General features: G+C 44.8%; 2 protein-coding genes across 4 annotated transcripts in view; one reads left to right on the top strand and one right to left on the bottom strand.

Annotated features, from left to right (window-relative positions):
* The window catches only part of acacb (acetyl-CoA carboxylase beta), an 86,750-nt gene extending 70,122 nt beyond the window's left edge, over nucleotides 1-16,628 (bottom strand). For 2 of the 3 annotated variants that reach the window (XM_055655369.1, XM_055655370.1), the window contains exons 1-9: nucleotides 15,840-16,626; nucleotides 9,508-9,631; nucleotides 8,432-8,570; nucleotides 8,202-8,311; nucleotides 6,348-6,429; nucleotides 4,712-4,810; nucleotides 3,334-3,443; nucleotides 2,601-2,711; nucleotides 778-987 (exon numbers count right to left, since the gene is read on the bottom strand). In XM_055655369.1, coding sequence (XP_055511344.1) covers nucleotides 778-987; nucleotides 2,601-2,711; nucleotides 3,334-3,443; nucleotides 4,712-4,810; nucleotides 6,348-6,429; nucleotides 8,202-8,311; nucleotides 8,432-8,570; nucleotides 9,508-9,631; nucleotides 15,840-15,889 — 1,035 coding nt within the window. In that variant the 5' untranslated portion in view covers nucleotides 15,890-16,626. Of the gene's footprint in view, nucleotides 1-777; nucleotides 988-2,600; nucleotides 2,712-3,333; nucleotides 3,444-4,711; nucleotides 4,811-6,347; nucleotides 6,430-8,201; nucleotides 8,312-8,431; nucleotides 8,571-9,507; nucleotides 9,632-15,839 lie in introns of all 3 variants that reach the window. The other variant, XR_008725477.1, reaches the window with a different exon arrangement.
* Nucleotides 16,629-20,676: 4,048 nt separating this feature from the next.
* Nucleotides 20,677-27,549, top strand: part of ube3b (ubiquitin protein ligase E3B) — a 51,448-nt gene continuing 44,575 nt past the window's right edge. Inside the window, exons 1-4 of the mRNA XM_055655665.1 lie at nucleotides 20,677-20,767; nucleotides 22,704-22,872; nucleotides 26,223-26,391; nucleotides 27,008-27,128. Of these exons, the coding sequence (XP_055511640.1) occupies nucleotides 26,231-26,391; nucleotides 27,008-27,128 (282 nt within the window). The 5' untranslated portion in view covers nucleotides 20,677-20,767; nucleotides 22,704-22,872; nucleotides 26,223-26,230. The remainder of the gene's footprint in view (nucleotides 20,768-22,703; nucleotides 22,873-26,222; nucleotides 26,392-27,007; nucleotides 27,129-27,549) is intronic.

Raw genomic sequence — 27,549 nt, 5'->3', positions numbered from 1 at the left:
TTGTGGCCAAAATAACAGCAAGGGTGGAACAGTTGCCGATAGTTGGCATTGGCTAAAAGGATGAGGTGGGGAATAATTCCATTCCTGAATGTTCCCGCTCAGAGTTGCTACCTTAGGTCTTCAGAGTCCCTGGTTCAATCCTGACTACGGGTGCTGTCTGTAGGGAGTTTGTACATTCTCCCTGTGACCACGTGGGTTCTCTAGAAGAACTGCAATCTCCTTCCATACAGATGTACGGGTTTGTCGGTTCTTGAGTGTCTTTAGTTATTGGAGCCTCGGTGACGGTGGGGCCTCACCACAGACCCTGCGATCAGCGGTCGATAAGCGTGTGGGGGGTGGGGTGGGGTGGGCGGGGAAGACAATGGGGACCAGGGCATGGGGGGGGGGGGGACCACAGTCAAGAACAATGGAGAACCTGACATGTGGGGGACGGTGGGAGAACATAGGGGGGACGCGATGTGGAGGGCGGGGGGAAACTCTAGTTTTAGAATTCTCTGCCCAGGGGATAAGCCTGTGTTCGTTTATTTGTTCGTTCCTCCGTTCCAGTTAAGGCGCTGTGTGCACACGGTAGGCAGCCAACAGTCGCTTTTCTTTTTCTTTTTGTTTTCACTTTTAATGTAAGTTTTTGTGTACCTTCTTGTGCGTTGTGACTGTTGGCAGGACAATGTCCCTCCGGGGATGAACAATGTTCTATGGTATGCTATGGTATTAAAAAATTGGAGTTAAGACAGACCCCCCCCCCCCCCCCCCCCCCCCCCCGTCTCTCTTCCCATTCACCCGTTCCATTTGCTCGATGACCGATGGAGGTGCGATGGTTGCAGGGGCTTCCTCAATGATTTTCTGGTGCCTGCGTTGAATGGAGCAGTCGCGCCCAAATAGGGAGATTGCATTGCCGTATTGGTCTGCTAGGATTTGTATCTCCAGGTGTCGTGCGTGTTGGGCCATCTGCATGATGAAGATCGGCGAGCCCGGGACCTCTGTCTGCACCTGGAGGTGAGAAACCAAAGCAGAAGAATCATTCCCCCCTCCCAGCTGAGCGTGATTCAGGCCTTTGGAGGTAAGGAACTGCAGATGCTAGTTTACAACACAAAAAACATGCACAAAGTGCCGGAGTAACTCAGTAGTTGTCAGGGGTCATGGGGAGAATGGCAGGAGAATGGGGTTAGGAGGGAGAGATAGATCAGCCAGGATTGAATGGCGGAGTAGGCATGATGGGCCGAATGGCCTAAATCTGCTCTCGTCACTTATGAATGCAGCAAGACAGATAGCACCTCTAGAGAACACGGATAGGCAATGTTTTGGGCCGGGATCCTTCTACAGGAGAGGTAATGAGAATAGGGGGGGACCTGAGATGGAAGGGGGAAGCAGCAGTTACGTGCGGCAGTCGGCAACAGATAGGACGGTTCGGTCAACCTTTGTAACATTGTCGCCGCCAGAACTGTGACGGCTCTTGTGCACTGCATTTCACTGTCCCTCGGTACATGTGACTATAAAGTATCATTGAAGACTCCAGGCAATTGATCACACAGTTATGAATCGGGAGCTGTTTTGAGAATCCAAAGATTAAAATATTTCTGGTCTACCTTTATAGGGTGCCATTGTGATAATATCCATACCACATGCGTGATAATATCCATAGCACAGCGGTAGAGTTGCTGCCTTACAGCGCCAGAGACCCAGATTCAATCCCGACCACGGGCGCTGTCTGTACGAAGTTTGTATGTTCTCCCCGTAACCGCATGGTTTTTCTCCGAGATATTCGGTTAATACATTACTCTGATCGGTCCGCGAGCAATACCCAATCTACAGTTACCTTATATCAAAACAGTAAACGTTACCACAATCTTGAAGGCAGCACAGCAGGCAGGGAGGCAGGGAGCATTTCAGTTTGTTGCACTAGGTTGGGTTAGGGTAGCACAGTGACACAGCTGGGAGAGCTACTGCCTCACAGCACCAGAGACCCGGGTTCGTGCCTGACCCCGGGAGCCGTCTGCGTGGAGATTGCACGTTCTCCATGTGACCGGGTGGGTTTCCTCCAGGTGGATCCCGTTTCCTCCCACATCCCAAAGACATATGGGTTGGTACGCCACTCGGCCCTCTGTGAATTGCCTCTGGTGTGCACGGAGTGGATGAAAGAGTGGTATAACACGGAACTAGTGTAAACGGGTGATCGATGGTCGGTGTGAACTCGGTGGCCTGAAGGGTTTGGAAACATAGAAAAATAGGTGCAGTAGGCCGTTCGGCCCTTTGAGCTAGCACCGCCATTCAATATGATCATGGCTGATCATCGAAAATCCTGCTTTTTCCCCATATCCCTTGATTCCATTAGCCCTAAGAGCTATATCTAACTCTCTCTTGAAAACATCCAGTGAATTGGCCTCCACTGTCTTCTGTGGCAGAGAATTTCACAGATTCACAACTCTCTGGTTGAAGAAGATTTTCCTCATCTCAGCCCTAAATGGCCGACCCCTAATTCTTCAACTGTGATGCCTGCTTCTGGAGTGCCCAAACATCGGCCTGTTTCCATGCTGTATCTACAAAGTAAACTAAACTACAGCACACTATATCTGTGACGGTAAAATGTACAACGACTAACTTACTTGTCGGAAGAGTTTGGGAAAGTCATCTGTACTATCAACCTTGCGAATCCCTTTACCCCCACCGCCTTCAGATGCTTTAATCATTAGCGGGTATCCAATCCTTTCTGCAACCTAAACATAAACATGGGAAAGATTGGTTTAACTTTAATAAGGAGGATGCTTATATCACAGTACACAGAACTGCAGTTGTTGCAAAAAGATCCCAAGTGATTGGTGCAAGAAAAATGCCCACACCAGCCAACATGTCCCAGCTACACTTGGTAGCATTTGGTCCACATCCCTCCAAACCTGTCCTATCCATGTACAGTGCCCATCTAACTGCTTGTTAAATGTTGGGATAGTCCCTGCCTCAACTACCTCCTCTGACAGCTTGGTCCATACATCCACCACCCTTGGTGTGAAAAGGTTACCCCTCAGATTCCTATTAAATCTTTTCCCCTTCACCTTAAACCTATGTCATCTGGCCCTCGATTCATCTACTCTGGGCAAGAGACTTTGATCACCTGAGGCAAGACACTCAGATTATACACCTCTATAAGATCACCCCTCATCCTCCTGCGCTCCAAGAAATATGTCCCAGCCGACCCAACCTCTGCATCTCGCTCAGTCCCTCTAGTCCTGGCAACATCCTCGTAAATCTTCTCTGTAACCTTTCCAACTTGACAGCACATTCCACAGCTAAGTTAGCAACAATTCTTATGCCTTGTTTCATCACAAGTATAATAGTTCGTACCTCTAAACCTTCAGTGGCATCTCGAGCACAACCAGTCATGTACAGTTCCTTAGGGACGCTGACAGTCCTCTTCAGCCTCTGATCTTCCTCCGTCCATTCAAGAACCAGACCTAGATTATGACACGACATAACGTATATAACTCCCAGAATAATAAATCAGACACAAAATGCTGGAGTAACTCAGTGGAACAGGCAGCATCTCTGGGTGAGTTACGGGTTGAGTCCCTGAGATTATAGTCCATGGGGAGATCAGTGTCAGAGGCACCTGCAAGGCATCTGTCCAAACGTCCATCCCACAACACCATCTTTGATGGATAATATCTCCACCACAGCTTCGAATGGAAGGCAAGAGGTGAATGTTTGTTATGTTGTGGAATATTGGTAAAAAACTGAAAGTTGTCGAGATGTTCAGAAAATGTTCCATGCCGGATGAGAAACGAGAAACGTTTCTTTTGTTCTTGAAGGCAATAGACGTGTAAACGATGGGCCGAATGGCCCAATTCTACTCCCATAACTTGTGAATTTGAAGGCACGAAAATGGGATTAGGAGGCAGAGATCAGCCATGATTGAATGGCAGAGTGGACTAAATGGGCCAAATGGCCTAGTTCTACTCCTGTAACCTGTGAGATGTGACACTTATTTAAAGACTGTTAAACACTACTAACTGGGCTGAGAATTCCAGGTCTTTATACAGCCTCGGCTCAGCATAAAGAGCCCCTTAGACCTTAAGATTGCAACCTTCACGTGGTCCGCCCTGTTTTGACTAATGCAATCAACTCGACGTGGACAAACGGAAGATCAAATAGAACATGTTGTCCTACAACTTTAGGCTGTGCATGCCACACAAAAGAAGAAGACCTTAAACCATTCCTCTTCTTGCATCTGGCTTTTTACCAATATTCCACAACATAATGAATATTCACCTCTTGCCTTCCATTTTAAGTTAAGGTGAATATACTATCCAACAAAGGTGGTGTTGTTTAGATAGATGTTTAGATGTTTAGACAACACGTTTAGATAGATGGCTTGCAGGTTTAAGTTCCAGGATTTGTTCCTTTGCTTCCTCATCCTGTGGTCTGGGTTCGATCCTGACCTTGTGTGCATTCCATGTGGAGTTTCCGTATTTCCCTTGTGACTGTGTGAGTTTCACCCCGGTGCTCCAGTTTCCTCCCATATCGCAAAGACGTGTCGGTTGGTAGGTAAATTGTACAGGTGAGTGGTAGATTAGTTGGGGAATTGATGTCAATGAGGGAGGATATATTGGAACCACCATAGGATTGGTGAAGATGGGCGTTTGATGATCAGCGTGGATTTGGTGGGCTGAATGCATTATGCTTCCATGACTTTCACGACTCTATGTGAGATTTATCGCCTTACCATTTCCACTCCAAGGCAATGTCGGTATCCCTGCGGTCTGAGCTACAATGGTCGAAGCTACTTTATCCCCCAAGGACCACATGGCTTGGCTTGAAGGACCTGTAGGAAATAAAATGGACAAAAACTACTGGAGACAAGAGTGAGAAAGCAGAGCAGCTCCAACTGAAGTGAAGAGGACAGGAATTCATCATTAGTTGGTTGCGAGACAGAGATAGACACAAAATGCTGGAGTAACTCAGCAGGTCAGGCAACATCTCAGGATAGAAGGAATGGGTGACGTTTCGGGCCAAGACCCTTCAAATGCTGGAGTAATTCAGCGGGACAGGCAGCATCTCTTGGAGAGAAGGAATGGGTGGCCTTTGGGGTCGAGACCCTTCTTCAGACTGAAGATGGGTCTGGACCCGAAATGTCACCCATTCCTTCTCTCCCAAAATGCTGCCCGTCCCGCTGAATTACTCCGGCATTTTTGTCGTCTATCTTCGGTGTAAACCAGCACCCGCAGTTCCTTCCTACACAAGTCAGAGGCAGCAGGGTTTTGTGCCATGCTATGGAAATTCGTTCACCCTAGTTAACAGAAGTGTAATACTTTGCTTTTCTAAAACTTTATGTAAATTCGTTTTTGAGAGATTGTAGCACTATTTGCAGTGATTTCGATGAAATCAGATAGCATTTAAACATATAAGATTGTTAAGGGCTTGGACATATTAGAGGCAGGAAACATGTTCCCGATGTTGGGGGAGTCCAGAACCAGGGGCCATAGTTTAAGAATAAGGAGTAAGCCATTTAGAACGGAGACGAGGAAACACTTTTTCTCACAGAGAGTGGTGAGTCTGTGGAGTTCTCTGCCTCAGAGGGCGGTGGATGCAGGTTCTCCGGATGCTTTCAAGAGAAAGCTAGATAGGGCTCTTAAAAATAGCGGAGTCAGGGGATATGGGGAGAAGGCAGGAACGCGGTACTGATTGGGGATGATCGGCCATGATCACATTGAATGGCGGTGCTGGCTCGAAGGGCCAAATGGCCTCCTCCTGCACCTATTGTCTATTGTCTATTTACAGAACAGCAGTGTCACATTGCACAACCTATCCGTATTAATTTTATTCTAAACCACGTGGATCTATTTTCACCTTCCTTCATCTCATTCTTTGTTGTGGCAGAAGTTGCAGTTTGTGCAACTCTAGAATATTTTCAGTCAATAACAGTTTTGTGCTCTATACCCAGCGGTATAAAATATTGATTTCTCTAATTTCAAGTGACCCTTGCATTCCCTCTCTCTCTCTCTCTGCCCCTCCCCCCGCCCTAGTTGTCCTGCTAGTTCCACTGTTCACATCCATGTATCCTTTCAGTATCAACTCTTCCACAGCCAACAGTGGACCATTGTGGGCTCCACCTTTCCTTGATCATCCGTGCCGACTCTGATTTGTCCTGAACCTTTTCATACCTCGAGTTTCCCTCCCCCCCGACTCTCAGTCTGAAGAAGGGTCTCGACCCGAAACGTCACCTATTCCTTTTCTCCAGAGATGCTGCCTGACCCGCTGAGTTACTCCAGAATTTTGTGTCCATCTTTGGATAATCAAGGATTTGACCAAAAAATAAATTCCAATGATTCAGTGATTTATTGCTGAACAAAAATACTTACCTAAAAATGCGATGTTATATTTCTGAAGGAGTTCCGGAAGTTTGGGGTTCTCCGATGCATGACCCCAGCCAGCCCAGACAGCCTAGCAGAACGCAAAAATATCAATTCTATACACATGTTGAAAAGTCTTTTAGATCATTTCCTATCTTAGATAATCTTCTCTGTAGTAATACTCGTACACAGATTTTAAATGAACAAATGCAAATGGAGGTGGGAATTTCCAATAAGATAACTGTCCCAACACGGCACGGTGGTGCAGCGCCAGAGATCCGGGTTCGATCCTGACCACGGGTGCTAACTGTACGGAGTTTGCACGCTCTCCCCATGGCCTGTGTAGGTTTTCTCTGGGTGCTCCAGTTTCCTCACACGCTCCAAAGACATACAGTTTTTATGGCAAATTGACTTGGTAAAATTGTAAATTGTCCCTAGTGTGTGTAGGATAGTGTTAGTGGTCGGTGGGATCCGGTGGGCCCAAGGGCCAGATCCAGCGCTGTATCTCGAAAGTCCGAGTAGTTTGAAATATTTATGCTTTCATTTGCTCTTTTCTTGGTCTTCATTGATTTTTCATCTTCTCGTATTTTGAGCTGTCCTCCTATCTTAACTGTATTTAGTATAGTCAAACATAATTCTTAAAAGTCAATATTGTCTTTCTAAAAGTTTAAAGTCCCAATCAACTTTCAAAATGGAGTCTCGGTCCATCCCTATCCAAATGCTGGTGGATCCTGCCCCTCAGAATCTTCTCCAGCAATTTTCCCCCCACGGCAGTCAGTTCCCAGGCAAGTCCTTGCTGCCCTTCTTCAATAACAGTACAACATTAGCCTCCAATCTACCGGAACTTCGCCTATGGCTGAAGGTGATGCAAATCTCTGCAAGGGCCTCTGCAATAGCGGCACGGTGGCACAGCGGTAGAGTTGCTGCTTCTCGGGCGCTGGAGACCCGGGTTCGATCCCGACTACGGGTGCTGTCTACACGGACTTTGCACGTTCTCCGCGTGGGTTTTCTCCACGATCTCGGGTATTCCTCCCACACTCCAAAGACGTACGGGTTTGTAGGTTAATCAGCATGGTATAAATGTAAATTGTCCCTAGTGTGTGTAGGATAGTGTTAATGTGCGTGGATCGCTGGTCAGTGCGGTCTCGGTGGGCCGAAGAGCCTGTTTCCACGCTGTTCAAGTGTACGAGTTCAAGTGAGTTTATTGTCATGTGTCCCAGATAGGACAATGAAATTCTTGCTTCGCTTAGCACACAGAACATAGTAGGCATTTACTACAAAACAGATCAGCGTGTCCATATACCACAATATATATATATATACACACACATAAACAAATAAACTGATAAAGTGCAAATAGCAGATAATGGGCCACCAATAATCAGAGTTTTGTCCGAGCCAGGTTTAATAGCCTGATGGCTGTGGGGAAGTAGCTATTCCTGTTTCTCTAAACTACAGTAATGTCCACCATGATCGAAAGACAAACTCACCCTCTCTTATCTGCATGTTTAAGAAGGAGCTGCAGATGCTAGAAAATCGAAGGTGGACAAAAATGCTGGAGAAACTCAGCGGGTGAGGCAGCATCTATAGAGCGAAGGAAAAAGGCAACGTCGCCTATTTCCTTCGCTCCATAGGTGCTGCCTCACCTGCTGAGTTTCTCCAGCATTTTTGTCTACCCTCTCTTATCTGCACCTCTGTCATGCCTGTAGCATCTACACCCTTGAATGTTGAGCTGCCAGTCCTGCCCTTCTCACACCCATGTCTCTGTTTATGGCTACAATATCCCAGTCCCCTGAGCTGCCCCTACATTTGTTTGCCTCAACTATTACATTTAGTTCTAAGTGTTGCGGTAGTATAACTTACCTGCACTGAGATTCTCTTTGCGATGTCCACAATCAGTTCCACATTGGCATAATTGTTGTTGTTCGTGCCTCCAGTCACTGGGACATAGTGATCTGCCATTTTGATGTATTCTAAAAGTACAGTATTATGTAATGCGTACATGTCTTAGAGTAAAATAATTCAGCAGTGATAGATTTAATTCAGTTACAACAATTGCAATTTTTACACAGAGGCTTTTGCACCTTGCATACCTGCATTAGCCTTCAGATCTTCTGGAGTCACCATAACCACAAACCGAATGGCTTTCTCATTGCGAAACATCTCGTAGGACCATCTACGGATGGACCTCATGCACTTGACGGCGGCTATCCCATTGTTGGCAATTAGAACCTGGCAAAGAACAATGCTACGAGTCAGACAAAAGAGTCAGAGAAACTCAGCGGGTGCGGCAGCATCTATGGAGCGAAGGAAATAGGCAACGTTTCAGGCCGAAACCCTTCTTCAGAATGTTACAATCAACAGGGCAGATTGGCGCAAGCTCCTACACTCTTCCAAACGTGCAAAGACATTAGGAAACAAGTAGCTGCAGATGCTGGTTTACCAAGGAGAGACACAAAATGCTGGAGTAATTCGGTGGTTCAGCTGGCATCCCCGGAGAACGTGGATAGGTGACATTTCAGGTTGTGATGCTTCTTCGGACTGATTGCACGTGGGGGGGGGGGGGGGGGGGGGGGGGGGGGGGGGGGGGGGGGGGGGGGGAGGGGTGAAAGCTAGAAGAGTGGAAGCACAAGTTTGGAGGGATATGGGTCAAATGCAGGTCGACAAAAATGCTAGAGAAACTCAGCAGGTGCAGCAGCATCTATGGAGCGAAGGAAATAGGCAACGTTTCAGGCCGAAACCCTTCTTCAGACTCAACTGGGTCGAATGCAGGCAGGTGAGTCAAGTGAAGGTGGCCCGGCCCTGGTTTATGTTGCTTCTTACCAAATACATCCTAAAGGATATCCCATATGTCCATCCAATGCAGTTTATCTTAAGAGCTACAGTGCGGAAACAGGGCATTCGGCCCACCGAGTGCGTGCCGACCAGCCAATCGCCCCGTACACTAACATGAGGGACAATTTTACAGCTGACCGGTCCAACTAATCTACACACCTGCACGTCTTTGGAGCGTGGAGCGAAACCGGAGCACCCGGGGAAAACCCACGTGGTCATGGGGAGAACATACAAGCTCCGTACAGACAGGATGGAACCCGGGTCTCTACCGTTGCAAGGCAGCAACTCTACCGCAGCGCCACCGTGCCGCCCTGAAACCTGATGCGGTTCCTACCTTTTCAATAACTCGATTCCCTCCAAACCGGGTGACAAACTCAGCAGGAGAAGCCACGGTGAAATCCCGATGAAGATCCAGCCTTTGGTCCTCCCTGCCCTTTGCTAGGTGCAAGCCTGACATCCTGGAACAAAACCAAAAAAACCTAAGAAGCAGTCATTAAAAGTGAAGCCATCTATCACCATTAGATGTTTCCTTGTGTGTCTGCCCCACTCATCCCGAACATTGCCCACATCCGTTCAACCCCAGCAGAAATCTTTGATGCGACTGATATTAATCTTAAATATTAAAAGTCGTTAGATTCCTATTCACATCGACTTCATACACACCAACCTACAAAAGTCAAAAAGGTGACATGTAGCTTCAAACAAAAATGAATGTCTTATTGAGAAAAAACCTAACAAGCCAAAACATGTGGTGAAAGGGAAGAATCACTGAATCAAAAAGAAGAGCCTGTATTTGCGGCAGAATTTAAAAATAGCTTTGTGAACACTTTCTCCAGTTCAATTTTTTTGTGTTACAATAGACAATGGACAATAGACAATAGGTGCAGGAGTAGACCATTCGGCCCATCGAGCCAGCACTGCCATTCAATGTGATCATGGCTGATCATCCCCATTCAGTACCCCGTTCCTGCCTTCTCCCCATATCCCCTGACTCTGCTATCTTTAAGAGCCCTATCTAGCTCTCTCTTGAAAGCATCCAGAGAACCTGCCTCCACAGCCCTGTGAGGCAGAGAATTCCACAGACTCACAACTCTCTTTGAGAAAAACTGTACATAATGCACAGTTATAACGTGCAATGAGACATTAATTTGTCGTGATTTGTGCCGCAGCTGTTCTCAATATTACAACATTTATATTTGGGGGGGAAAAATTAAACGTAAGTGAGTGTTAAACTTAAGTGCTCAATGGCCGTTGACAACAGTACTCAGTTTTCTATGATCATAAATGAGTCCAGATTCATGAGTGGTTTCCCAATCATCACAATTTCATTCCTTGGCACAGTCCACAATTAAGTAGCATAGTTGCTGGTTTAAACTGAAGATGGGCACAAAATGCTGGAGCAACTCAGCAGGACAGGCAGCATCTCGTCTCTCCAGGTACGCTGCCTGGCCCGCTGAGTTACTCCAGCATTTTGTGTCTATACTCAATTAAATAGAATCTCTTTATGAGGGTGACTATGCCAATTTAATGATTCTCAACAAGACTGCAGCATTTCATTGGGTCCAATGGGGAGGCAGGCAGCAATACATTTTATCTGCAAGATTAATGCTAAAATGTGTTTGTTATTTTGGCAGAGTTATACTTCTTTTACCGTTTCTTTTTCCCAGACATAATGAAAGGAGGACAAGTGAAGATTTTTTTAGTTTAGAGATACAGCGCGCCCATTGGCCCACCGAGTCCACACCGACCAGCAATCCCCACACACTAACACTATCCTACACACACTAGGGACAATTTTGCATTTATACAATAGACAATAGACAATAGGTGCAGGAGTAGGCCATTCGGCCCTTCGAGCCATCACCGCCATTCAAAATGATCATGGCTGATCATCCCCAGCCAAGCCACTGAGTCTTATACCAAACCAATTAACCTACAGTCCTGTACGTCTTTGGAGTGTGGGAGGAAACTCGGAGAAAACCCAGGCAGGTCACGGGGAGAATGTGCAAACTCCATACAGATGAGCCTCGCTAGTCAGGATCGAAGCTGGGACCCGGGTCTCCAGCGCTGTAAGGCATCAACTCTACCGCTGCGCCACCATGCCGCATTTGAAGAAAATTTGAAAGCGAAACATCTCGTGGTAAGCCCGCTGTTGTGGCGCAATATTATTTACTCATGTTAACTTTATTTTAGCACAATGAACTGCCTTATCCATGAGAACCATAGACAATAGACTGTTTTAGGGAAGACTGATCATTAAGAGCATTGACCATGAACATTTCTCGGTAATCTAATTAGTAACGAGGACATAATGTGATCTTACCAGTCACAAAACATCCATTATAGTTGATCCAAAGGATGACGCACAACTTTTTACTAGTTATCCTTTTACTCCAAACATTGTTGCTGAAATGTTTCTTACATGAAGGACTTGTCTTTGTAACAGGTCTTTAACTTAAGAACCTGTCTCAAGGCAATTCTTAGAAGCATAATAAAACAAAGAAGGAGATTTTGAAGTAAAGATTAACAACAACAAAAAACAACGAGAATACTAGAATCCAGGTCAAGCAGCATCCGTGGAAAGAGAAATAGAGTTAATATTTCAGGTCGAAGACGATTAAGAGATTTTTGATTAAATCTTGCTGACTGTTCTTATGGGACCATTTTAAGAAAGAACTGCAGATGCTGGAAAAATCGAAGGTAGACAAAAATGCTGGAGAAACTCAGTGGGTGAGGCAGCATCTATGGAGCGAAGGAATAGGTGACGTTTCGGGTCGAGACCCTTCTTCAGCAATCAGCAATCAGCAGCAGTCATTTTAAAGTGCCAAACACACACAGGGAGTTCAGGACTCACCAGGATACAGATAAATAGATAATAGACAATAGGTGCAGGAGTAGGCCATTTGGCCCTTCGAGCCGGCACCGCCATTCAATGTGATCATGGCTGATCATCCCCAACCAGTACCCCGTTCCTGCCTTCTCCCAATATCCCCTGACTGCGTTATTCGTACTGCAGTTGCAAACAACACTCCAAGTGGAGTCCAAAAGAAGTTCTCCTCATCTCGACCCGAAACGTCACCCTTCCCTTCCTTCCCTCCAGAGATGCTGCCTGTCCTGCTGAGTTCCTCCAGCTTTGTGTCTATCTTCGGTTAAAACCAGCATCTGCAGTTCCTTCCTACACATTTCTCCCACCTCCAGTTCCCTCCCCTCTACTTTAAGTCTGAAGAAGGGTTCTAACCCAAAATGTCACCCATCCTTTTTCTCCAGAGATACTACCAGACCCGCTGAGTTACTCCAGCACTTTGTGTCTATCCTCCCAATGAAGTTCAATGGTTTGGCACAATCATGATGGGATTCCCCAGCATAAGAGTCAAGCATCACGGAAACAGTCCCATCAGCCCAACCTCCTGTCAACCGATATTCCTACTACACCAATCCCACTTTCCTACATTTGATTCCTCCATTTCTTTCCTATCCATGTACCTATTTATGTTTAGAAGAATGAGGGGGGACCTCATTGAAACATACAGAATAGTGAAAGGCTTGGATAGAGTGGATGTGGAGAGGATGTTTCCACTAGTGGGAGAGTCTGGAACTGGAGGTCATGGCCTCCAAATTAAAGGATGTTCTTTTCGGAGGAGATGAGGATTTCTTTAGTCAGAGGGTGGTGAATCTGTGGAATTATTTTGCCACAGAAGGATGTGGAGGCCAAGTCAATGGATATTTTTAAGGCAGAGATGGATAGACTCTTGATTAGTATGGGTGTCAGAGGTTATGGGAAAAGACAGGAGAATGGGATTAGGAGGGAGAGATAGATCAGCCATGATTGAATGACGGAGTAGACTTGATGGGCCAAATTGCCTAATTATGCTCCTATTCCTTATGACCTTATCCAAATGCTTTCTTAAATGCAGTGTTGTACCTGCCTCTACCTCTTGCAGCTTGGTCCACATAACCACCACCCTCTGACTGTAAAGTTGCCCTTCGGATTTTGGTCATTGTCATTCAGTGTGGAAACAGGCCCTTCGGCCCAACTTGCCCATACTAACCAACATGTCCCATCTACACTGGTACATTTCCTGTGGTATAATCTGAGAATGAGCACTATCATAAAAATAAACTGCAAACTTCCTGTAAACTGCACCTCTAACTTAATCAAAAACTACTTTTCCCTGGCAGAGTATACTTGCTCCTCTTTGTCACTGTGTCGGAAGGAACTGCAGATGCTGGTTTAAAGACACAAAAAGCTGGAGTAACTCAGCGGGTCAGACAGCGTTTCGGATCGAGACCCTTCTTCAGACTGAGAGTCAGGGGGGGGAAGGGAAACAAGAGATATAGAGGTGATATAGAGAGATATAGAACAAGTGAACATGCAAAAATAGGAGCCAGGCCATTGTTAGCTGTGGCCTGGGTGAAGACAATGAGACTCAAAAAGACAACTTTGAAGCTAGTACAACGATTTGGGTAGGGGGGGAGGGATGGAGAGAGGGGGTCGCAAGGGTTACTTGAAGTTAGAGAAATCAATAGTCATACCACTGGGGTGTAAGCTGCCCAAGCGAAATATGAGGTGGTGTTCCTCCAATTTGCCTCCTTGTCATAGTCATGATTGTGCTTATCACATCTTAATTGCTGAACTTTGACCATGCAGATACATACTCAAGGAGCACCTTCTGCAATTTTTTAAAGGTATTATTATCTATCCAAAAATAGAACTGTAGATTATTACAGAACACTCTGTTTATTCATATTAAGTGTCATAGAAGCCGAATGTATTGGACTTTGATGTTATCTTTTAGTTTAGTTTAGTTTAGTTTAGAGATACAGCACGGAAACATGCCCTTAGGCCCACCGAGTCCACACCGACCAGCATTCCCTGCACACAAACACTATCCCACACGTTGGGGACAATTTACAATTTTTACCCAAGTCAATTAACATGCAAACCTGTATGTCTTTGGAATGTGGGAGGAAACCGGAGCAACCGGAGAAAACCCCCGCATCTTTGTATTAAATGTAGTACCCTATTATCCTATATCTGAGCACTGTGGATGGCTTGATTGTAATCATTTATAGTATTTTCTCTCACTGGTAAGCATGCAAACAAAAAGCTTTTCACTGTATCACGGTACTCGTGACCATCATAAACCAAAGTAAGAATATGCACAAAAGTACAGAAGCTAACTAGTTGAGGCAAAGTTTCCTCCTTTGCCATAATTGGATAAAATACATTTATTTGACAGTTATCAAGAGATTTAAAGATTTTTTTTACTATTTTGGGAATTAAAGTTGGAGATAGCAAGGTGGAGAGAGAGTTGGGAAGGTTGGAGGGTCAAGCCACGGAAACATAGAAACATAGAAATTAGGTGCAGGAGTAGGCCATTCGGCCCTTCCAGCCTGCACCGCCATTCAATATGATCATGGCTGATCATCCAACTCAGTATCCCGTACCTGCCTTCTCTCCATACCCCCTGATCCCCTTAGCCACAAGGGCCACATCTAACTCCCTCTTAAATATAGCCAATGAACTGGCCTCAACTACCCTCTGTGGCAGAGAGTTCCAGAGATTCACCACTCTCTGTGTGAAAAAAAGTTCTTCTCATCTCGGTTTTAAAGGTATTGGACTTTAGCCAATATCTCAAGCCACGGAAACAGGCCCTTCGGCCCACCGAGTCGATACCGCCCAGCATTCCCCGCACACAAACGCTATCTCACACGTTAGGGACAATTTACAATTTTTATCCGTGAGATTATAGCAAATGCCAAGATCGGAAATTTCACTTGGTCTCACTTGTCCCCTCAAAGATATCTTGGAATTCTGTTCTCTGCACCCTTGTGGGATTATAACAACAAGGGTACACATTGCCCAGGCCAGCCACAGCCTCTTGACGGGAAATAAATGCAGCCACACCATTGCCTGGGAACAAGCACTAATTCTTGCTGGTGTGTGGATTCTTGTGAAAGTGCAACACATTGAAACACCAGCTAGGCAGACAGGCAGCTTCTCTGGAGAGAAGGTGATGTTCCGGGTCGGAACCCTTCTTCAGACTGAGTTACCCCAGTATTTTGCGTCACTCTTTGCTGTTGAGCATTCTCTTTCATGCTTGAAGTAGCGCCAACTACTGCAACTAATGGACTGGAATGAACAAGGTAGAAGATTGTATGCATTTTGTCCCTTTCCCCTGATTCTCAGTCTGAAGAAGGGTCGCGACCCGAAATGTCACCTACTCCTTTTCTCCAGAAATGACAGCATTTTGTGCGTACACCCATTCACGAGTGCTGGATTTTGTCGGCACGTGAACTTTTTAGCCTCATCCGTGACCCCGGAGTGTGCCAAAGCAAACCGCAGCTAATTATTAATACCTGAAGTCCACTTATTGTTGCAAGAACAAAACACATTAAGCCACAAACAACCCTGAAACAAAGGCGCATTACCGCAGCATTTTCTCCCATCATTGCTGAAGGAATCAATTAAAACCAGTGATTTTGACACAAATACTTATGGAGGCTAATATGTTAAATTAAAGGTTTAAACACAGTTTAAGTACAATCATGTGAGGCAATGTTTACAGTTTGTCAAACTGGCAAGTGGTCAGAGAATAAATGCTACGTACGAGAAACAGGCCCAATTGATTGTCAGTGTTTGTTTTTAAAACAACTTTCACTTACCTCCTCAGATACTGAGCCCAGGTTGAAGTTGGATTGTTTTTCCCCGCCATGGAAGAGTTCAAGCTGACATTTTATTTTCCAGCTAAGCCCTTGGACTAAGTAAGCTTCATTTGCCTCAACCCTCTCCACAACGAGGTCCAGAGAGCAGCTACAACAACAAAAACGCTGACTTTGACTTCCCCTGTGCCCGCTGCTTTTGCAGACTTCTGCACAAACAAACACACACACACACACAAGGACGAGTGCTGCAACTTTGCTGGCTACTTACATTTATTCTACAATATCTTATCTCGATCAGGAAGAGGCGGGATGGAAAACGTTCACACGGGATTTAAGTAAGCTGCTGCTGACTTGAAGCATTTTTCTTCAACTACCCACTCACTAGCTATGAAGTTATTGTGGATACCCAAGTTAAAAAGGAACCCCCTTGCAACTTACAAAAAGGAATATATTTAAAGCTAGCCACGCTGACAAGAAAAACATGACTTTATGCCAGCTGCGGTAACTCGATCCGACCTACTCTCGCTAACTTTGACCTCTTTTAATTCATAACAGTTATAGCATCTTAAAACACGGGCACAACCACGGTGAAAGAAAAGAGCAACACTTCAAGACAGGGCCAGCCATCTGGAGGAATATTACTATATCCAAACCTGATTTTGAGTTTAGCTAATGGTCCCGTGTACCGAGGTACATGAAAAGCTTCTGTCGCGTGCTAACCAGTCAGCGGAAAGACAACACATGATTACAATCGGGCCCTTCCACCGTGTACAGATACATGATAAAGGCAATAATAGACAATAGACAATAGTTGCAGGAGTAGGCCATTCGGCCCTTCAAACCAGCACCACCATTCAATGTGATCATGGCTGATCATCCACAATCAGTACCCCATTCCTGCCTTCTCCCCATATCTCCTGACTACACTATTTTTAAGAGCCCTATCTAGCTCTCTCTTGAAAGCATCGAGAGAACCTGCCTCCACCGCCTTCTGAGGCAGAGAATTCCACAGACATAATGTGAATAACATTTAGTGCAAGATAAAGTCTGATCAAAGGTTTCTGAAATGAAATTAGACTCCAAAAGGTATTTAATCATAACCTAACGAAGTTCAAATGATTAAAACAGAAAAAGGATGGCGCGGTGGCGCAAAGGTAGAGATACTGCCTCACAGTGCCAGAGACCCGGGTTCGATCCTAACTATGGGCGCTTAGTCTGTACGTTCACTCCGTGACCTGTGTAGGTTTTCTCCGAGACACTCCAAAAACGTACAGGTTTGTACGTTAATTGGCTTGGTGTAAATGTAAAATTGTTCCTAGTGTGTGTCGGGTAGTGTTAATGTGTGGGGATCGCTGGTCGGAGCGGACTTGGTAGGCCCAAGGGCCTGTTTCCAGGGCACAAGGGCCAGTCTGAAGAAGGATCTCGACCCGAAACGTCACCCATTCCTTCTCTCCAGAGATGCAGCCTGTCCCATTGAGTTACTCCAGCTTGTTCTGTCTATCTTCGGCCTGTTTCCGTGCTGTATCTCTGAACTAAACGATACGAACAGTGAAACTAAGCAGAAAAATGTGAAAAACATATTTTTGTGGGTTAAAGGAAAACATTCACAAGGTGTGAAAGTGTGCATTTCGGAAATTTGTTGTAAAGACTAAGGCATTAAAATAAGACAATTCATGTACAGAGACCAAGCTAAAGAGACAGATGCAAAACAGGAGAAAATAGATATTTCTTAGGTCATCTGCAAGATGTCATTGTCTTTCAGGTCTCTTATATTTTTCACAAAAGGACACAAAAGTGCTGGAGTAACTGAGCGAGTCAAGCAGCATCTCTGGGGAACATGTAGAAACAAAGAACTGCAGATGCTGGTTTATATTAAAGATAGACACAAAGTGCTGGAGTAACTTGGTAGGTCAGGCAGCATCTCGGGAGAGATGGTGGCGTTTCGGGTGGGGACCCCTCCCCAGACCGAAAGTAGGGATTGGGGGGGATGAAGAGCTGGAGGCGAGAAAAGACCAGGTCTAGTCAGCGCCAACCACAGATGACCTAAGGCAGGGCCGTGCCTGGTAAGATACAAGGAACAAATGAACAAAAGGCATGAAAATAATATATCAAATAATATATCAAATATATCAGCAGTTTGATTAAGGGAAGGTGAAGCCCACAATGGTCCATTGTTGGCTGGGGAGAAGGTGATAACAAGTGGATACAAACAGTGAAAATAAGCAGGACGACAGTGAAACTAGTAGGATGACTAGGGTGGGGGAGAGATAGAGAGAGAATGCAAGGGTTACTTGAAGTTAGAGAAATTAAGTGATTTAGTGATTTTCCAAAATATGGAGTTGTGATATTATTATTCTGAAGGAATACGATTGAACACAAAATTGTATTTTCATTGCCATAGATGTATTCACCCATGTATAAGGAATTTCAGAATACCACAGACAGAAACTGCACATGCAGGCGACAGACATTGCTATCTGTTTTATGTGGGAGAGAAGAAAAACACAGAGATTGCATTATCATCGCAAACGCTGATTTCTGTGCCTTAAACGTTTTTTATTTCAGTCCCTCACTGTTACAACCTCCTCTTTTCCTTCATCGTTCTTGTGAAATTCACTTACTTGAGTTGATTAAGTAAGTCAGTGAATTTTGTGTCTCAACCTCTTACAGATGACACCCAGTTAGACTTCCATAGTTTGGACTTTAGAGATACAGCGGGGAAACAGGCCCTTCAGCAAACCGAGTCCGCGCCGACCTGCGATTACATTGTACACTAACACTATCCTACACACTAGGGACAATTTACAATTTTGGCCGAAGCCAATTGACCAATTGTACGTTTTTGGAGTGAGGGAGGAAACCGGAGCACCCTGAAAAAACCTTTGCTGTCACAAGGAGAACGTACAAACTCCCATACAGACAGCTCCCTCTGTCAGGATCGAACCAGGGTCCCTGGAGCAGTGAGGCAGCAACTTTACCACTGCGCCACTGTGCCGCCTCTAGCCCTACCAAATGCGCTATTACACGTTTATGCATTTACAACAGATTTGCTACCCACCTATGTGTGATTACACTTTTCTTTCAGTATTCTTTATGCTCCGGTAGCCCCGATTTTCTCTCTCACCATTCCATTTTTGCTCTTGTCATTCAATTCCTGCAGCTACAATCCACTCCAATCACCACTGTATACATTGAACAGACCTAAAAATAAAACAGAGACATGGAAAAAGCAGAAGAAAAACCTGCTCTGAAACAGATGTATCGGTTCAAGAGCAGATGTCCTTAACTAGAGACATCGAATACCCCAACCAAGAGAACCGTTAAGGGAAGCAGTCAACATACAACATATGGTAGCCATACCTTACATTTTTTTAAATAAAATTCGGCTGGAGTTTCTGTCCATCTGTAAAGAATACAGACACATATTGTTAACTGAAGCTTTTTACAGGAACTCCCATATATGTGCAATATAGTATCCAGAAAAAGGTTTTGCAGACAATACAGAAATCCAGGGGCATCACTTTGCAATTACTAGCTACTGAAATTGCTTATTAGCCAAGCATATCATCACGCTATGTCCATTTATCGTAATAAATACCTTTGAAAAAGAACAGCTGCACAATAAAATCAAAAATTAAGTGAGTTTAGTTTAGTTTAGAGATACAGCATGGAAACAGGCCCTTTGGCCCACCGGGTCCATGCCGACCAGCGACCCCCCCTCCCCCCCTCCTCTCTCTCTCCTCCTCCTCTCCCCCCCCTCTCTCTCTCCTCCCCCCTCCCCCCCCCCCCCTCTCTCTCCTCCTCCTCTCTCCCCCCCCCCTCCCCCCCCCCTCTCTCCCCTCCTCCTCCTCCCCTCCCCCACATTAACTCCTATCCCTACACACACTAGTGACAGTTTTTACATTTATACCAAACCAATTAACCTACGAACCTGCACGTCTTTGGAATGTGGGAGGAAACCAAAGATATTGGAGAAAACCCGCACAGTCACAGGGAGAACGTACAAACTCCGTACCCCTGATCAGTCTGAAGAAGGGTTTCGGCCCGAAACGTTGCCTATTTCCTTCGCTCCATAGATGCTGCTGCACCCGCTGAGTTTCTCCAGCTTTTCTGTGTAACCTACAGATTCTATAGTCGGGATCAAACCCGGGTCTCCGGCGCTGCAAGCGCTGTAAAGCAGCAACAAACGGTTGAATGGTACTTTTTATATATTATTGTTTAGTTTAGAGATCCAGTGTGGAAACAGGTTCTTCGGCCCACCGAGTCCACGCAGTCCAGCGATCCGTACACTAGTGCACTAGCACTATCCTACACACTAGGGACAATTTACAATTTTACCAAGCAAATTAACCTACACACCTGTACGTCTTTGGAATGTGGGAGGAAACCGGAGCACCCGGAGAAAACCCACGTGGTCACGGGGAGAACGTACAAACTCCGTACAGACAGATAGTCAGGTCTCTGGTGCTGTGAGGCAGCAGTTCTATTGCCTGTATTGTTCTATAAGCACTGCTCCACCGTGCCGCCCTTGTATTTTATCACATATTGTATATTAATGTATATGATATATTGTCATATATGAGGCAAAAGAGTAAAATACTTATTTTGCATACAGTTCAGTATATGATCACAAGACATAAACACAATGCCAGATTAAGTACAATCAGAGCAAACATCCACCCACATGATCTATAAGTGTTTAACCGCAGCTGTTGTTGTCTTGGCCCCGCCAGCAATGGTGGATCATGTCTCCTTTACCAAGATGGCGGCGCGTCGGCGTCGCCAGGGAGACGGGCCGGCCGCGCCTGCGCACTCGGGCCGCTGGCGACGGCTGCGTGACCCCCGGCGTCACCCTGACCCGGAAGCGGTAGCCGGGGAAGGGACTGGTCTGGATGGAGTTGTGTTGTGTTTTGGTGTGAGACACAAAGGTACAAGTATAGACCCAGCCCTTAGTCGGGCACAGCTCTCTACACCTAGCGCCACATCAGCATCACTGATGATTATATGGACAATTATATATATTCCTTCTCTCCATAGATGCTGCCTCAGCCGCTGAGTTACTCCAGCATTTTGTGTCTACCTCTCTCTATATATATTATATATATTATATATGCGTGTGTATGTGTACGTATGTATATGTGTGGTGTGTGAACATAGATTGTGTGAGTGAGTGAGTGGGGATTCTGTGATTATGGATTGTGGAGTGTGAGTGAGTGTGGATTCTGTGAGTGGAGTATGGATTGTGTGAGTATGGATTATGGAGTGAGTGATTGTGTGAGTGAGTGTGGATTCTGTGAGTATGGATTGTGGAGTGAGTGATTGTGTGTGTGAGTGGATTCTGTGAGTGGAGTGTGGATTCTGTGAGTATGGATTGTGGAGTGAGTGATTGTGTGAGAGTGGGGATTCTGAGTATGGATTGTGGACTGAGTGATTGTGCGTGTGTGAGTGGATTCTGTGAGTGGAGTGTGGATTGTGTGAGTGAGTGGGGATTCTGTGAGTATAGATTATGGAGTGAGTGATTGTGTGAGTGAGTGGATTCTGTGAGTGGAGTGTGGATTCTGTGAGTATGGATTGTGGACTGAGTGATTGTGTGAGTGAGTGTGGATTCTGTGAGTGGAGTGTGGATTGTATTAGTGATTGGGGATTCATGTGAGTATGGCTTGTGGAGTGTGTGAGCTCGATTAAGTTTATTGTCACGTGTACCGAGGTACAGTGAAAAGCTTTTGTTGCGTGCTGTCCAGTCAGCGGAAAGACAATACCTGATTGTAAATCGAGCCGTTTACAGTGTACAGGTTAAAGGAATAACGTTTAGTGCAAGGTAAAGCCAGCAAAGTCCGATCTAGGGTAGTCCGAGGGTCACCAATGAGGTAGATAGTAGTTCAGGTCCGCTCTCTGGTTGTGGTAGGATGGTTCAGTTGCGTGATAACAGCTGGGAAGAAACTGTCTCAGAATCTGGATGTGTGCGTTTTCACACTTCTGTACCTTTCGCCCGATGGGAGAGGGGAGAAGAGGGCGAGATCCTTGGTCAGAACTGGGAGGGAGACAAAAAGAGTGTGTTAAACTGCAAGAAGGATTTATTATGTGTAGGAAGGAAGTGCAGATGCCGGTTTACACCGATGATGGAGACAAAATGCTGGAGCAATTCAGCAGATCAGGCAGCATCTCCTGAGAATAGGGATAGTTGACCTTACGGGTAGATACCCTTCTTCAGACCACTTGGGTCTGATCCTTCTTCGGTATCGACGCAAATCGTTACTATTCCTTTTCTCCAGAGATGCTGCTTTACCCGCTGAGTTCCTCCAACATTTTGTGTCCAGGCGGGTATGTTATCTTGGATAGGGTGACCATGGAGATCAATTACAAACAAGGTTATATCTGGAGAGTGTGTGAATCGGAGCAGTTAGAGAGTGGGAACATAGACTGAAGAATGGGGAAGTTGCAAATTTGAGAGCATGTTTTAATTAAATACTTGCATCAAGATACAACTTAATGGGTAGGAAGGAACTGCAGATGCTGATTTAAACCGAAGACAGACACGAGATGCTGGAGTAATCAGCGGGACAGGCATGCTGGAGAGAAGGAATGGGTGACGTTTCAGGTTGAGACCCTTCTTCAGACTGATGTCGGGGAGAGGGAGATGCATAGATAAGGAAATGTAAGGTGTGAAAACAGGACACAGGGAATGCAGATCAAGGAAAATTTAGAATTAATGAGAACTTAATGATGAAAGCCTGATATTTGGAACAACGTAACAGCAACTGGCAAAATAACCTGTGAAATTTTAAATACGTTATAGTTCATGTGGAAGTCAGGAAAATATTTGAAAACATTTCCTTTAACTTTTGTAAATTGTATTGTCACTAGAATTTCAGAAAAACCATGAGGCAGATTGGCTTAAATCTGTTTTCGGTGTCCAAATAACCAGTCATGCAGTGGATGATTTGAGTTACAAACTGTGACAAGACCATTGTTTCAGATGTAAAGCTACGCTGAGAAAAAACTATCTTTGTGGCTAAGGCTCTCATTTTTTAAGGTGAGCAGAATCTATTTCAATGTGGTCTTTTTCTCTACCCTGCCGCCAACACTGCTTATTAAGTTATCAACATTTAGTTTAAGTTGGTTTATTGTCACGTGTTAAATACAGAGAAATGTGCGGTGTGGCATTTTGGGAAGTCTAACATGGGCAGGACCTACACAATGAATGGTAGGCCTCTGGGGAGTGTTGTAGAGCAGAAGGATCTAGGAGTGCAGGTGCATGGTTCCTTTCGAGGTCGAGTCGCAGGTAGATAAGGTGGTCAAAAAGGCGTTTGGCACATTGGCCTTTATCAGTCAGAGTATTGAATATAGAAGTTGGGAGGTCATGTTGCAGTTGGTGAGACCGCATTTAGAGTATCGTGTTCAGTTCTGGGCACCGTGTTATAGGAAAGATGTTGTCAAGCAGCAAAGGGCACAGAGAAGATTTATGATGATGTTGCCAGGACACGAGGGTCTGAGCTTTAGGGAGAGGTTAAGGAGGCTGGGATTTTATTTCTTGGAGCGCAGGAGGATGAGGGGGTGATCTTATAGAGTTGTATAAAAACATGAGAGGAATAGATCGTGTAGACTCACAAAGTCTCTTGTCTAGAGTCGGTGAATCGAGGACCAGAGGACATACAGTGCCCTCCATAATGTTTGGGACAAAGACCCGTCATTTATTTAATTGCCTCTGTACTCCACAATTTGAGATTTGTAATAGAAAAAAATCACGTGGTTAAAGTACACATTGTCAGATTTTAATAAAGGCTATTTTTATCTATTTTGGTTTCACCATGTAGAAATTACAGCAGTGTTTATACATAGTCCTCCCATTTTAGGGCACCATAATGTTTGGGACACAGCAATGTCATGTAAATGAAATTGGTCATGTTTAGTATTTTGTTGCCTATCCTTTGCATGCAATGACTGCTTGAAGTCAGCGATTCATGGACATCACCAGTTGCTGGGTGTCTTCTCTGGTGATGCTCTGCCAGGCCTGTATTGCAGCCATCTATCTTTAGCTTATGCTTGTTTAGGGGGCTGGTCCCCTTCAGTTTTCCCTTCAGCATATAAAAGGTATGCTCAATTGGGTTCAGATCGAGTGATTAACTTGACCACTCAAGAATTGACCATTTTTTAGCTTTGAAAAACTCCTTTGGTGCTTTAGCAGTTTGGGATCATTGTCTTGCTGTAGAATGAATGGCCGGCCAATGAGTTTTGAGGCATTTGTTTGAACTTGAGCAGATAGGATGTGTCTATACACTTCAGAATTCATTATGCTACTACCATCAGCAGTTGTATCATCAATGAAGATCAGTGAGCCAGTACCTTCAGCAGCCATACATATCCAGGCCATAACACCCCCACCACCATGTTTCACAGATGAGGTGGTATGCTTTGGATCTTGGGCAGTTCCTTCTCTCCTCCATACTTTGCCATTGCCATCACTCTGATATAAGTTAATCTTCGTCTCATCTGTCCACAAGACCTTTTTTTTCCAGAACTGTGGTTACTCTTTTCTTGGCAAACTGTAACCTGGTCATCCTATTTTTGCAGCTAACCTGTAATTTGCAGCTTGCAGTGTAGCCTGTGTATTTCTGTTCATGAAGTCTTCAGCGGACAGTGGTCATTGACAAATCCATACCTTACTCTTGAAGAGTGTCTCTGATCTGTCAGACAGGTAAACAGCAAAAAAAGTTTCCAAAGGTGATGGAAAGACTGGAGGAAAGACTGGGTGCTGAGAGTTCTCTTATGCCTGCATTAAGGAGGCATTTAAACACACCTGAGCAATTACAAGCCATGTGTCCCAAACATTATAGTGCCCTGAAATGAATAAACACTGCTGTAATTTCTACATGGTGAAACCAAAATGTATAAAAATGGCCTTTATTAAATTCTGGCAATGTGCACTTTAACTGCAGGTGATATTTTCTATCACAAATCTCAAATTGTGATAAATGATGGGTCTTTGTCCCAAACATTATGGAGGGCACTGTACATCTGGGAGATTGGTTCTATCTTCCTTAGTACCAGATTTTTAGTACCCACATTTTTTTATTCTTGTGCAAATAATGTCATGTAAAGTGGACCAGGCAGATTGCTGCTGAGCCTCGCCTAATAGTAACATTGAAGCTTAGTGTGAAACGCTGGGATTTTTGCATCACTAAAAGGTCTATATAGGGTTGAATATCAACAGACGTTTCCCACAAATGGGGATAAGACTTTAAACATTTTTTAGAGATACAGCATGGAAACAGGTCCATCGAGTCTATACCGACCAGCGATCCCCGTACACTGGTTCTATCTTATAGATCAGTTACGAGCCTCTAAGAGATGCCCCGAGCTCCGACGTACCCGCTACATACATTCTACGTGCTTACCACGAGTTTGATTTTTTTTGAAACTCGGGACAGTTTAAAAAAAAAAGTTAAAAGAGCAACCGCATTTACAGAAGCCAATTAACTTACAAACCTGCACGTCTTTGGAATGTGGGAGGAAACTGGAGCACCCGGAGAAAACCCACGCGGTCACAATGAGAACGTGCAAACTCTGCACAGACAGAGCTCATTGGTCAGGATTGAACCCGGGTCTCTGGCGCTGTATGGCAGCAACTCTACTGCTGCACCACTGTGCCGTCACTAAATAAGTTCAGTTCAGCTTTCTGGCCGAGGTGTTGTCTGTAAGAGTTAGGCAAAGCATTTGGACAGAAGGGGAAACCTACTGCTAAATCCACTTGAACTGGGATGGATCTTGCTGCAGTAATATGTAGATCACACATTTCTGTAGTTCTTAATTTATGTGCTACGTGTGGGAGGGGGGTGGGGGGGGGAGTCAGTTCAGGAGAAAGTACATCTAGCTCCGGGGTATTTTTGGTGAGGGAAACAGTATGGTTTTACAATACTATTTGAAAAATGTGTAGGTTTAGATTTTCTGTTGTATTATAGTTACTGTAAATGATTTACTGAACACAGGTCTGAAGTTTAAATCATCTTTAATCATAACATATAGTGGAGCGGTACAGCAGGTTTTTAGTTCATCACTACCGCTTCCAAGACTACTTAATGTAGGAAATGGGTGTTAATATAAAGTGTACAGTAAGGTGAGGTTAATGATGCTACACCACATGCAATAACCAATCTATAGTTACAATAGTAGTATTAAACCACACTGTTTCTCCCACCAAGAATAGACAGGATTTACATGGAAACTAGTTTGGGCATGCATTCAGGAGATGGTCAATGTTACCGTGTGATCTTGGATTGATAATAATCTTGGCCTTGAGTTTGCGTTGCTATTTGCCACAGAACTGAAAGAAGTTAACAAAGTTTTTTATTAAAACAGTAATTTCTCCTGTTACCTTGTGTGCAGGAGCAAGAATGTTTAGCATGATACAAACCTCCAAGACCGAGTTCCTGGACATGGCCCGGGCTGCTCGGGAGGAGAGAAAAGGGCAGAAGGAACGTGAGCGTGCAACGATTGTGATCCAAGCGCTGGTCAGGAGGTACCTCTGCAGGTGTCGGCTGCTGAGAACAATCAGGTCAGTTTAAAAGATGTATAAGTGTTTAAGAAAGGACGGCAGATGCTGGCAACATTTTGTGTCTACCTTCGGACACAAAATGCTGGAGAAACTCACCAGCGGGTGAGGCAGCATCTATGGCGAGAAGGAATTGGCGATGTTTTGGGTCGAGACCCTTAAGGTCCTGTCCCACTGTACGAGGTAATTAAAAAGCTCTCTCTCTCGTTTTAAAAAAAATCGAACTCGCGGAAAGCATGTAGAATGTACGTAGCGGGTACGTCGGAGCTCGGGACGTCTCTTAGAGGCTCGTAACGCTAACGGCAGGTACTCGGGAAACGGGGAACGCTCGTGAAGATTTTTCAACATGTTGAAGAATGTCCACAAGAGCCCGAGTACCTATGAGCGGCTATTACCGTAATTCTCTGAGTTCGAATCGGGGGAAACTCGGGAGAACTCTTGAATTATCTCGTACAGTAGGACAGGCCTTTTAAAAGGTCTTGACCTGAAACGTCGCTAATTCATTCTCTCCACGAGATTCTCCAGCACTTTGTGTCAAACTTTTTTTTTTAAATTAATTTGTAGTTTCTTTTTTGAAATGTCATCAATGTTGATTAATGAGGCAATGTTTCCTTTACAGACATGAAATCGATGATTTTTTTGACGTCAGTGAATCTAATTCTTCAAAGAGAAGTGCGCTCGTTGTGTTCAAAATAGCAAGGAAATTGCTCTTTGTGTTTAATGTGAAAGAAGATAAAGAGGTAACTCTACAGGCTGCTAACTGTCAAATCTATAGCCATAGGTGAGGATGGCTAAGTAACTGGAGTCGTTCACTTCTTTGCAGAATGTTACAGTGAGAGTCTGTAATGAGGGCAGGGTTTAATCTGGAGATTGAGGAGGGGAACTTCACACGCAACATGTCCATTTCTTTTAAAGTTCTTTCATTAAAATTAATCTGAAGTTTATGAAGAACTTTCTCCCTCTCTCTGTCCCTCCCCCACCCGAGTTCTCCGACTAGTTTCACTGTCCTCCTGATTAATTTTACTGATATTTTACTGATTGTATGCCTCGTTGTCACCTTCCCCGCCTCTAACAATGTACCATTCTACATTTCCTTGGGCATCTTCTGCTTTGATCTGTCGCTTTCACACCTTACCCTGGCATATCTCTGCTCTCCCTCAC

Source organism: Leucoraja erinacea, chromosome 25, assembly GCF_028641065.1.
Source record: "Leucoraja erinacea ecotype New England chromosome 25, Leri_hhj_1, whole genome shotgun sequence".
Classification (NCBI taxonomy): domain Eukaryota; kingdom Metazoa; phylum Chordata; class Chondrichthyes; order Rajiformes; family Rajidae; genus Leucoraja; species Leucoraja erinaceus.
This window is presented reverse-complemented; position numbering and strand designations above follow the sequence as displayed.